Source organism: Aspergillus oryzae, chromosome 1, assembly GCF_000184455.2.
Source record: "Aspergillus oryzae RIB40 DNA, chromosome 1".
In the NCBI taxonomy this organism is placed as follows: Eukaryota; Fungi; Ascomycota; class Eurotiomycetes; order Eurotiales; family Aspergillaceae; genus Aspergillus; species Aspergillus oryzae.
Genome location: NC_036435.1, coordinates 5,772,501 through 5,785,003, shown reverse-complemented (window position 1 = coordinate 5,785,003; position 12,503 = coordinate 5,772,501). Strand labels below are relative to the sequence as shown.

The 12,503-nt window shown below is 47.6% G+C and overlaps 3 protein-coding genes across 3 annotated transcripts; 1 reads left to right on the top strand and 2 right to left on the bottom strand.

Moving 5' to 3' along the window:
• Positions 1-156: 156 nt before the first annotated feature.
• Positions 157-958, bottom strand: AO090005000245 (uncharacterized protein; the record flags this gene model as incomplete). Its single annotated transcript, XM_001817285.1, has 2 exons — positions 157-538; positions 606-958. 2 exons carry the CDS (start codon positions 956-958, stop codon positions 157-159), a joined length of 735 nt encoding a protein of 244 aa, XP_001817337.1.
• A 2,089-nt stretch (positions 959-3,047) lies between these two features.
• Positions 3,048-4,918, bottom strand: AO090005000246 (uncharacterized protein; the record flags this gene model as incomplete). The annotated part of the gene is made up of 6 exons (XM_023234198.1): positions 3,048-3,660; positions 3,730-3,826; positions 3,908-3,998; positions 4,049-4,504; positions 4,562-4,589; positions 4,665-4,918. 6 exons carry the CDS (start codon positions 4,916-4,918, stop codon positions 3,048-3,050), a joined length of 1,539 nt encoding a protein of 512 aa, XP_023088871.1.
• A 1,350-nt stretch (positions 4,919-6,268) lies between these two features.
• On the top strand, positions 6,269-7,943 carry AO090005000248 (uncharacterized protein; the record flags this gene model as incomplete). The annotated part of the gene is made up of 6 exons (XM_023234197.1): positions 6,269-6,440; positions 6,494-6,578; positions 6,640-6,827; positions 6,878-7,182; positions 7,233-7,682; positions 7,743-7,943. 6 exons carry the CDS (start codon positions 6,269-6,271, stop codon positions 7,941-7,943), a joined length of 1,401 nt encoding a protein of 466 aa, XP_023088872.1.
• Positions 7,944-12,503: the final 4,560 nt, after the last annotated feature.

Here is a 12,503-nt window from a genome sequence, read left to right as displayed (position 1 = left end):
TACCGTCACATACTTTCACCGTAAGATTGAATCTCAAAATATAATAGAAGGTAAAAGTCGCCTTTTGAGATATTATCATGAACCGTAAAAGCTACAAAATGTTATCGTCCACCAAAACAGACCTACTGCATAGCAAGATTGGACTTAATCACAGCCTCATTCGTCGTCGCCATCAGCAAACCAACTCTCCACTATGTCATCTACATCATAGCCACTGAGACCCATCTCCTGCCTCCGAGCATCGATGAACTCATATCGTTCCCGTACCATCTTGAGGATCTCCTGTTTCAGTTCTTCAGGTTCCCCATAACATCCAAATGAACACTCGCCTCTGGAGAGCCTAGTCTCGTACTCTCCCACCTCTCTCGACCTGATTTTATCGTCCATAGCGAAATCGTAGCCTAGGCACACGGGACACGACTGATCTACAGAGCACCCACCGCGAAGGTCTGGAAAGTCCCAAGAACAGCCGGGACAGTACCAACCAAGCGTTTGACAAAACGGGCATTTGCCACGCCAGTAGTCCTTCAGGACATCGCTATGTGGAAAGGGTTAGAATACTACCGTTCCTTTCGGGGAGTATGGAAGGGAGCAGGTTGGCATACCGTCCATGGGGGTTGACGCGGTATTCAATTTTAGAATCCGCAGGGAAGCGAGCCACATACATACTCAGTCGACCCCATGTAAGGCCATAGCTTACTTCACTAGAACTGTCATCGTCCTCTGATGTATCATCGTCTTCCTCCTCGTTATAATAGACGTCTGGACCGGATACTACACAGCGACCGGGTTCGTCTAAATAGCCCACCTTCACTTCCCTGACTGTGATAGACGATATTTTGGGATTCGAGATTTGACTGTCAGGGCATGATTCAACAAGGAACATGAAGGCCCTCTGCCCCAGGACGTAAAGAAGGATAAGATCTCCCTCGGACACCGCCTGGTCCAAGGATTCCATCTTGCTGGTGTGGTTTGATTGTATCGCGAAGGGGTTTATTGCTAATGGGACCTGACTAAGGTTGTGAGAGGTAATGTAAGGACTTCGCGTCTATTAGTCGGCGTAACCATGATGTATACATTGAATCCGCTGCGTCGTCATTCTCACTTGGCAACAGGTTGGTGCCTTGATAGCCTCGGTTTGCCTCAGTTTGCCATTAGCTAGTATGTAAGGACTACATCCATACCCTTTGCTCCCCTTGCTGGCCACGTTTCTCTGTATTTGTGTTCTCCTTGTTATTTATTACTCCAAGCTTTCAGATTCAATATTCGAAGATACATAGTGAAGCTGCCTATAAAGCTTCAGATAAGATTTAGTTTATATTGTCGGTAAATGTATCTAATATGTTAGGTATCGTCTTTTATTGGTGTTAAAATTCTACTTTTATATTATGTATATCCGCATTAGTAACACTAGGTAGGGACGATGGGGGAAGAATAAATACTATAGGGTCCTATTTTCTGAAACTGCTCACCTTGTAGTTATACTTGAGCGATCCAGCGTGTCTGCCAAAAAAAACTTTTTTAAAAAATAAAAATAAATAAAGGACACATCGATAAACTGTATGGATACGATTGGAAGTAGTAAGACTGACTCACTGTAGACGTCCCATCCAAGAAATGTCGACGAGACCTAACGAGCCTAGAGGGGGGGTTGCTTTCGATATGCTACATGTTCACTCACGGTGAGCGCCTGTTCTGGTTTTTCCCTACCACTTTTTGAAAGAGTTCTTCGTTGAAAGCCTGTGGACTGGTGGAGAAGTGATGGCGGGAAACAGATATGGCAGCCTGCTCGCAAAGGAACCACGGTTTGCGGAAACAGGGTAAGGTTGATATGCTTCTAGCAATGGTGAGCCTCCGAAGAAAGTTCACCATTGTTTAAAGACGATAAGAGATGCAGATCATCGAGCGCTCAAAGTGGACGGTGGTAGGTTCATCTGTCAGTTGACTGCCAAGCCCGATGCCCCAATTTAGATGGTGAATTTTCAAGGCGAAGATAGAGTTTATAGAGCGCTAACTGAAGGGCTCTTTTCGTTGTTAACTACTTTTGTTGGAGCCTGGATTATATATCTATATAGTGGTGGTAATCTTAGTATAAATTAACGATAGTAAAAATGAATAATAATACATGAATGTAGGAATCTGCTTGAAACTGCTATCTTATTTAAGTAGATAAAGTAACCGTTTAATTAGTTATAGTAAATCTAGTTAGATATAGTCTGGGGAATCTGTGGGTCAGGCTAATCTAAATCTGTCTGGGTCGGGGTAGGTCTTGGATTTTGGACCAGAACCCGCCCAGAAACACATAGGCCTACATAGCTGTAAGGAAAAAACCTCAGATCACCCCCCAAAGATTCCCCCATCCAGGCTTCTGTTGAGCACCATCCCTGGCCGTGGCACGATCCTTAAGCTCGTCCAACTTTCGGATCTTCTCCTTCACCTCGATGATGTTTGATAGATCTTCGAGCTCCCACCTGATGTTCTGCCAGCCTCCAGAACGATACGTTTTAATGACGAACCATAGTGACAAGAAACATAGAGGCTGTTGTATAGTCTGTTAGTATCCATTGCTTTATAGAGATACAGTGATATCACGTGGTTTGCATGTACATACCGCTAAATAGGCTGATAAAAATAGGGACGCTTGGAAGCCATGCCACAACGCTGCTCCGTCAGCAACAATGAGAGTAAACAGACAGCCCCCTACGGCGAGGTACATTGTTACGGGTTGGCCGTGGGAACGCCATGGATAATAGTCCGGGGCGCCAGGACGACGGAAGCGGCAGACATGTGCGAAGTCGGGGGAGTTATGGAGCTCGACTTGATGTACTTTCATGCTAGAAATGGTTAAGAAGACTAATAAGTAGAAAAAGAACAGAAGTATCAATTGAACAACATCGTAAATGACTCACCAATTATAGAAGCGTATAAAAGCCCAACATTCACAAGCCCACACAATGAGGCAGCTTACAGACCCTAGCTGGGATAGCACTTCAAGAAGCTGGTGGCAATGTTAGCATATGTTCCCCTCCGAAATTGCATATTTTCGGCTATGTTTCGCTTACACTAGCGATAGTGGTACCCTTCGAATTATTCGGCGACAGATATAGAAAAGGCACCCATAAGAAGCAGCACGATAGAAACATGGCCCTGACTGGAACCTGGTAGCTGTTTGTCTTGCCGAAGAATGCCAGCCACCGCCACTTTCTTCCGTATATCTTTCGTGTCAAACCAAAGAGTGTGCGGGATCCCACATATAAATTGGTATTGGCACAGGTAAGGGCAGTGAACAATAAAATGACATTAAACAGGTCCGCTAGTCCTTTGATCCCAGATTGCTTCGCGCTTATCACAAAGCCTGAATCAGTTGGCCTATCGGATTTTGGACCGGGATGGCCCAGCCATCCAGCCTCTGGTAATTGATCAGAGTCCCAGGGTAAGTTCAGGGTCATCACGAACCCTGCGACGAAGTAAGCTATCCACGCAATGAAGCTCGTCCAGGTCGCAGAGAAGCGAATCGAGATGAAGGGCCATGGTTGTTTCAGTTCTTCGTTCAGAGGGTCCTCCGCTGAAATTCGCTTTCTGTCGGGACGTGCCTCGAGCGCCGTTGCGGCTGCAATGTCAACACCTACGAAGGAAAATGCGGCAATGGAAAAGGAAATGCTGTATAGTGTTATTATTCCTGGTAATCATATGTTGGACCAGAGAGGTGGCATACAACAACGCGGTCACCCAGTTTCCCGCTGCTCTATCATCGTACTGAAATATAGATGAGTCGCGATAGTCTGAAAGCGGGTGAGAACTTGAAGAGAAAATACGGTCGGAAGATCTTACATCTAGTGCCAATGTGTCCTTCCCTTCCACCTGTATGCTGTCAGAAATAGGGTATCGTAGAGACACGTGCTCTTACCTCCAACATTGATCACGATCATCGACACAGTTACAACAATGGCCCCGAGGATCTTCACAGAGCCCCCAATGACCTCAGTAAAACCATATACCTTGATCGATGGTGAGTAATATTCAGTATGCCAGGGACTGAGAGGCATACTTGCACGCCGAAGCTATTAAGCAGCACTAGGAACAGCGGCACTATGAATAGAATGACCGTGCCCTGGATAGCCTTGCTTGTGTTCCAGAATTCTACCTCGCCAGCAGCAGCCACAATCATAGCAGCAAAGTTCAGACAGTAGGATATCCTGCATGCGACTACCGTTAGCTGGAAGTTTTGTGAAACGGCCATACTCCGCCTCGTCAATGGGACCCACCAATATGCGATACCGACTGTAGTGCCCAGGTCTTCATCAACGAATGTCCCGACGAACTCCACGAGCGCACCGGCGACCGGCCATATGGCGAGAAACTCCCCTATACATTGCATGACCAACCAGGCTAGCAAGCCCATGGCTGAGAATGAGATCAAAACAGCTGCCGGCCCACCGATTCGCAATATAGATCCACTTCGAAGATAAAGTCCAACGCCGAGGACGCCGCTAATGGTGATCATCTAGACAGAAAGACAGTCGGTCAGTAAGGTTATTTCACATTGCGGCCAATTACTCACAAACACATGGATTCCACGCAATCGTCGACTAGAACGTGGCAGCAAGGTTAGCCAATAACTGTCTCGAAATGCACATCGTCCCCGTATTTCGGTCACCCCTTACTTCACGGTTCGATCCTGCTCATCCAGGATTACCTGATCGGACCCTGCGCCATCGCGTGGATCCACAACTACTGTTACACTTTCCGGTTGTCTAAAGGAGATTGAGCTCAGCGAGGGTTGTAGATGCGTATCCGACCGTCGTGGCTCTGATGTTCCGGGTGACGTCCCGAGTGAAGGTACGGTAAGCATGCGCGGAAGCCAATCGATTTGGCTCATATCCAGCCCATCGTGATCTGCACTGCCGTGAGTAGCCATGTTGTCGCAAGCTCAGCCTTTTGTCGCAGGCGGCATGATGAGGATAGGAGAATAAATTGGCTAAACCATGAAAAAGACAGCGACGAAAGCCACAGTGACTCAAGGGCGAGCTTGAGGATCACGCACGAGGCTGGTGCTGCCAGCATTATAGCGCGACGCTACGGATAGACAAATACGAGGCCTGAGGGGAACCGTCGTCCACGAGGCTGAGAAGCACCATTTCTGCGGGGTTGCTGATAAGCCTCGGAAAAATTGATTGGACTTAGAGATCCGTGCAGGACGATACAACTGTCAAGTGTCAAAGGCCACCAACCACAACACTGCGTGGGGGGCAAACATCCTCCTATCCCGATCAGAACCGAGATGACAGTTTGGCCACAGCAAGCAAAAATCTTTATTATGAATCATTACCCTGCGCATTACCCAGCAGAGCCCCAAGGCTGCCACCCAGCATTAAATCTGCCCTTAGCCTCGTATACCACGCGGGATGCTGGGAACCCAGCGAGATTATTGCAATACTGACTTCCTCCTCCTATCCGCCCTAAACACACCTAAGCACCATTAAGCATCCTGTGAACGTATTACTATTCTTGGTTGATTGTACTTCCAACAACAGTAGACCGACGATGCTCAAAAGACTCTCCTGGACACCTACATTCCCTCAAACAAGTACATCGAATTCCTCCCCTCCACCACGGACGCGGAGGCAAGACGCGGCTGGCAATTATCTACGGCGAGAAAAGCTACAAGCCCTCCTGGAGCGACTGTTCCCTGATCACCCAGGGTTGAACTTTCACATTCGAGTAAGAAATTCCCAAGGGTTCAAGAGGATATCTGGTAACCTTAAGTTTGAAAAAGCTCGATGACGAAATTTGGTCGTTCGATGCACCACGAGAGGTGACCCGTGTAAGTTCCAGGTCCACTTTCTTTGAACCTTTTCCGTTGAGTCTGTGGCTGACACCAAACAGCAAGAGCTGAGGTAGGCGTTCTCCGGTCAGCAAATGAGCCTGAGGCTGTGCTGGGACGCTGACTGATTGCACGTTACTTGTTTTAGAGAAGCGTCTGATTGATCTTCCACACTCTGAGTGGTCGGGATGAAGTGGCAGTGACTGGTCAGGGTGAGAGTTCTGGAAGACAGCGCTTGGCCTTCTTTGAGAAAGGATTGGCGGTGCAGGGCGCTTGGCCATCGTGTTGCTGAGTTTTTTTAATGACCTTTTTTATTTCGTGACAATATGCAGCATAATATAAACACTGAAGTCTGGGCCTTTCTAGCCTGAAAGAGTCAAGATATTATTCCTGCGATTTGGTTGCTACAGATCTATCGTTGTATATAAATTCTTAGAAATCACGATGGTTGCACTTACCGAACATGTCCAAACTTCTTTACCCCGCCCAATCGACCCTTTCAGTTTGGTGCCATACATAGACGATCTTTGGCATGTAGCAAAGTCCCGAACATGTTTTCAGGACGATGAATCGAAAGTTCAGGTTGACTGGACGGATAGCGACTCAGAACACCGCGGTTTGTTCATCACCTTCTCTACGACGACATATTGGCTGACCCTTCATGAGCAGTAACACGAAGAACATTCTCATCATTGGCCGAGTTACAAGCACATCAAAAGGTGGCATCTACAGAGTCAAACGGACTGCGCTTTATGTAGGTCGTCGAAGATAGAGACAATGTCAAACCACCGGAGACCTAACTAATGAGATCGTAGATCTATCAACCAAGGGAACTCATGGAGACCATTAAATGTTACGCAGGAGATGTTCGAAGAGATTGGAAAATTGACTAGCTCTTCGCATATGCTGCACAATCTCTCATTATCCTTCCACGATAGGTTTATGGCTACAGAAACAGCCTTTAGCAGTGCACCCACATTCGTTTGGAATGAGCAAAGTATAGGTAAGTCCACAGCGACTACTAAATGATCCTGGCTAATGCCTATATATTAGAGGTCGCCTATATTTTTAAATACGCCTCTCAGAAGACCAACAACGACAAACCGGATTCTTGGACAATACGACAAACAGGTGTCTATCAAAGATTTGACACAGCCACAAAGCATTCGACATGGATATTTTTGAATCCCACCAGGGATTGCCTCTTTCAGCAGCGGCTGATGGACATGCTCATGTCTCCATCCCAGTGCTCGCAATTAACGTCACATCCACTGCTAATTCATAATCTCCTCTTTGCTACATTCTTCCCGAAATGGAGGGAATACCTAGGCTCACACGAGGCTACGGTATTGACGGTCGTATGTCATGAATAATATTATTAGCCACCTATCAAGCTAACCTCGCTCAGTCCAACACGACTGTGACAGAACGCATCCAAGACCCGCTCAGGGTCAACCATCAAATGCTGACCTCCATTCGCTCCGTGGAATCTCGGTGTCTACCGTTGCAAGCTCTCTTTCGCTCCTTTGACAAGACTTTGCAGACCTTGCGTAAAGCAAACAATGCATTAAAGGACTGCGGTGGCGTGCAGCATTTACCGTGGCACAAGATGGATCAGCTACTCGACAACTATGAAAGCTATGCCGACGCCTACTTGCAGGCAGCATCGTTCCTTCAAAGTCGGGCTGCAACCACGGCTCAACTCATCGCAGACACGTTTTCGTTCAAGAACTCTCATACGGCACAGGAGCAATCCGACTATATGCTGGACCTCACTTCGTCCACAGTTGACGACTCATCGACAGTCCGGGTTATCACTGTTGTAACACTCATTTATCTACCGTCCACTTTCATGGCAGTATGTTTGTCCTTGCCTCAGTCCCACTTGTTTCGGACATACATTGTATCACTGACATAGCTCCTTAATACACAGACACTCCTCGGAATGAACTCATTCTTTGAGATGGACCCTCAAACCCACCATCTCGTTGTGTCTCCCCAGTTTTGGATATTCGTAGTGTGTGCCGTGCCCCTGACGGCCGTGACAGTGCTATACTGGTGGGTCCGGAGTAAACGTCACTCAAAACATGCGAAGGGGAAGGTTGAATTGCTGGCATAGGGCGTTATGCAATATTCAATATCGGATTTGGCTCTGGTTTGCATGCATTTCAATTAGAAACACAAGCATAGCGTTGTCACATCATTGGAAACATTACATCGTTCAGTATAGAGAAGTACAAACGCTGCGTAGGAGAACGGATCTCATGTGTCATCTGGAAGCTTTACAGCAAGAAATTCGCCTCTTGAGGTGGCCACTGTCAAAACAATCTGCCCCCTTGTTGTGCGTGTCAGTACCGCGCTATCCAGAGCCGCCCTATACTGATTCAGGTTGCTGAGCGCTACTTTCGCTGGTTCGGGGCTGCCCGAGATGGGGATCGGCAAGACATAGGTACGAAGCCGTCGGTCGCTCCCATTGTCACCTAATATGATTAAGGCCTCATCATCATCACGGACAAAAATGTTGACCGCCTGGTTAGGTAGCGTGTGGACCTTGCGATCCCAACGCCAAGAGCTGAGGTGAAGGAGATATTTGCGTTGACAAAGTATAAACAATCGTGGTTCGCGATTGAATACGGAACATGCAGTGTAGAGAGGCTCATCCACGGAAGCTGGTCCCTGTACATAACGGTAGTTGACAGTTAGCCCCATGCGTGTTAAAGTCAAAATTGAGGACCAAAAGGTAGACATACCTGAAAACCTATTTTCTGATTTGCACAGGAGGTACCGCTGTATGTGTCCCATGCGCGAACCAACAGATGCACAGGATCCACTTGGGAAACCATGATAAGGTAGTGATTATCTTTGGAAAAACTTAATGAGCGGACTTGCGTCGCTGGGCCCACTATCGAATCTTGCGAGATGATATTTCCGCCATTATTGATGCTATCGGAGTCTTGGTAGGATGCCGCTGAGTTTGATCGGCTTGAGGGAGTCGAACCATTTCTGCCTGAGGTTAGCGTACGGCTATGTATTCGAGTAGCAATGTACACTACCCTTCGCTTGCATTGTTTAAGAGATTCTGTGTGGTTGAAAGATACAAAAGGGCATCTGAATCAGAGCCTCCGGGGTTTCGTGCGATGACGAATGCTGTCAGAAGGCCATCGGCAGATATAGCAACCTTTTTGATAGGGCCCATGTGCGGATAGTAGACCCTCGAGCCCTGCAGGATGCTATTTCCTTGCGACTCAGATGAGGCGGTGGTTTCGTAAAAGACGCACTAAGCAGTTAGTTGTCGCGACCCGCCACAGTAGGTATTGGGACATGGTGAAGTACCTCGAAGCATGCCGTAGCAAGGCAGGCACAGAGAAACCCGGAACTGCTTGCAACGCATTCCAATGATGTCCTGGGAATATTTATCACCCGCGGCTTCGGGGGCTGTTCTTGAGCGGACAGTATTTCCTCGAGGAAAAAGACCTGGACTTTCTTCTGAGACTGGAACAAGAAAACATCGCCGCCCGGTGAAAATGAAGTTCCTAGTATGGGTACGCTTGTCTCAATAGGAAGTTTCTCGTAGCTAGGAGTATACGCTGAAGAGAATGAAGGTCGCAACCCCCCTCGTCTCCGTGTGCCTGATGGGCTTCGATGAAATACACCACTTATTGACGCTAAGGTAACTTCTACCTCTTTTGAAGTGACGCGTTGGTCGCGAATCGGGTGTAGCACAGATTTCTGCAGAAAGTCAAGTGTTCGGTATACGAGCTCGTGTTCCATCGCAAAAGAACTTGCTCGCGCTCTGTGCTTCAGCTTCTCGTACCAAGCAATGACTACCGGTGAAAGCTTTGGCTTCCCATGTCGAATTGTGTAAAATCTGTCCCCATGGTCCTGTCTGCGCCGTTGCCTCGCGAATGCCACCACGCCGCTATATCCCGAATCAATGTACGACATCACCAGGCTAAGTATGCAACCAAATGACCAAACATCGCTCGCAGAGCTGACCCGGCCACTAGGCAATGAGCACTCCGGCGCAAGGTAAGTACCTTCACCTCTTCGATTTAATGTCGATGGTTCCTGGGGACGCCTCTGTCTCCCATGACCCCTTCCTATGATTGGCATTACGAGCTCCACATCAGCCTCACCATCTAGCCCTCTACCCTTGACCCGGGATAGTCCAAAATCCGTGATCTTCCACGTCTCGGACGGGCTGTATGCATCGAAGACAAGTATATTGTGTGGCTTGAGATCAAGGTGATAGCATGACAATACCTCGAGCTTTTGATCGCGAAATTCATGGTGCAAAAATGCCAATGCCCCGGCTAGCTTTACCCCCCGCAAGTAAATGTCCTTCTTTTCTTCCCACGTAGACGGTGGAAATCGATCCTCGGAGTGAACCCCATTCAAATATTCCCATAGGTTGCAGGACGCGAGTGGGAAAAACAAACTATAAGTGGGTCCGTATTGCAGACTCGCAAGCGCAACCATTATGTTCTTGTGTCGAAGTGGCTGATCCAAGATCTCGTTCAAAATCCGTTGTTCCCCTCGGCCCTCTCGGTCTAGCTGAAAGTCTTTTCGCGCAAGCTCCAATGCTTCTGTATTGGCTGTATGCTCGGATCGTGACTGAAAATGGTGTTGTTCAATCCGCACCTTCCACACTTGACCAAAAGCGCCTTCTCCGATTTTTGTCTCCTTGAGATACGGCAGTGGGCACTGGAACCGATGTTCTTCGTATACGACTTCTTCGCGTTTCATCAGCGTAACGGCGCAGAACCGAAATTGCTTGTGGTAAAACTCGACCCCCTGTAAGGGAAATCGGGTGGTAGAAAGCTCGAGGGAGATTGGGAGGTCTATATCGGTGAACTGATGCGGAGCGACATGGTCAGCGCCTGTCTCAAGTGCAAGGCCCACGAACTGTCGTAGAACATCTCCTTCCTGGCGCCCGCGGGCGAATAAGAGTATTGCAAAGGTCAAGCTGAGGTCCGTTAACGTGCGTCGTAGAATGTCCGGCACTCGGGTGAGGGGTGTGTCGTTAGCCTGGCACAGACATCGCAGCAGTTCTCGCAGGTCTTGCTGGTTGCTTTCAAAGACCTTTTTAACGGTACCGTTGCGAAAGAACCGATGTCGATTATAGTTAGTCGAGGAATTTTCTTTAAGTCGAGTTGTAAATCGCTCGCAAAGCGAGCCGATCGCCGCGTCAGTCATGGACACCGATATAAAGACGCTCTCGCGTGCCATGGAAGTAAAGGGTCTTTTTCATCTTGCGTAGTTGTCAGTGTTCGGGGATCCCCGCATGCAGCAAACAATGGGAATTAATCTTATTGCGCAGGGACCCCGTGTGGCTGATGCGTCGTCGCCTTGGCCTTATCGTTAATATAATTAGTGACTGCGACTGGATGAGATCAGCACCTGATACCCGATCACGCGTCCATTTTACCCGGGACGCTGCGTTTGTCGCCTCATCCAAGTAGACACTTGGCCTCCTATGGGGCAAGTCGCAATTTAAATGTCTAAACTACTCCGTACATTATGTGCAGTCTACACACCGGAAGATAGAAATGAACCCTTTTCGAATCAGGGTCCCAAGAATCACGTGTTCGTGTCGTCGGTTTAATAACATCCGATAAATACAACTCCGTACTGTGCCGCGTATCACTATGAAATTTCCTTTCATGCCGCCTTCACATAGTCCTCGCTGACTGGCCTGAATCTGACGTTGGGCATTATCATCAGCTGGTACCCACTTCCATCGTATTATGATCCTGACATTACACAGCTCACTTTACTTACGCGTCATCCTTCAGAGACATTTTGGGATTCTTGAGCTGCTTCCACGATGGCTTATGGGCTTATGGTTGAGTATATGTTTGCCTATCATAGTTTATAAAGCACCTCTCTGAGGTTTTCCATTCCATGGATATCCACCCTGCGTGCTGCAGCCTGGCTATTAGGGTGCAGAAACCCTCCCGTCCACTGAAGTGCTATCTTCAACTATCCCAAACATTAATGTCAATAGTACCTATCCACTTTGAAAAACCATGCTATTGAGGATTGAAATACCTGACACCCTTAACCTAAGCAATCATTCAATGAGCTCTTTTGCTGATAGTGCACCGAAAGCTCCTCAGTATACTTGCCTAATCTCACCCCAGGTCACGGAATACGACTAAGTGATACACGCATCCTTATGTGTGTGTGTGTGTGTGTGTGTGTGTGTGTGTGTGTGTGTGTGTGTGTATGTGTGTGTGTGTGTGTGTATGTGTGTGTGTGTGTGTGTATGTGTGTGTGTGTGTGTAATTTATATCTTTTCTTTTTCTTTTGCTTGTTTTCTTAAAAAATGAAATTAAATAACACATTGAGGGTACGACTTGGAGACACAACTTAACGTCCGTTGAACAGGGTGGGATAAGTATTGCCTAACGCGGATACATATATATATACCAGAGGAGTGATCGCTCAAAATCTCCAACGTGGTCTTGAAAAGCTTTCCAAACAGCTGCGTTGGCTTTCTGGACAAATCTTTCCAGCTACATCTATCCAACACAAAGCTTCTTTCGAGATCTGATCTAATGCAGACTGTACACCAAGTCCAAATGATAAAGGCTCCATAGCGGCATCATACACGCCCTTGTCTTCTCATGGAATGCCTATGAAAGCCATTCCAACAGAGATATGGCCAGTACCAAGC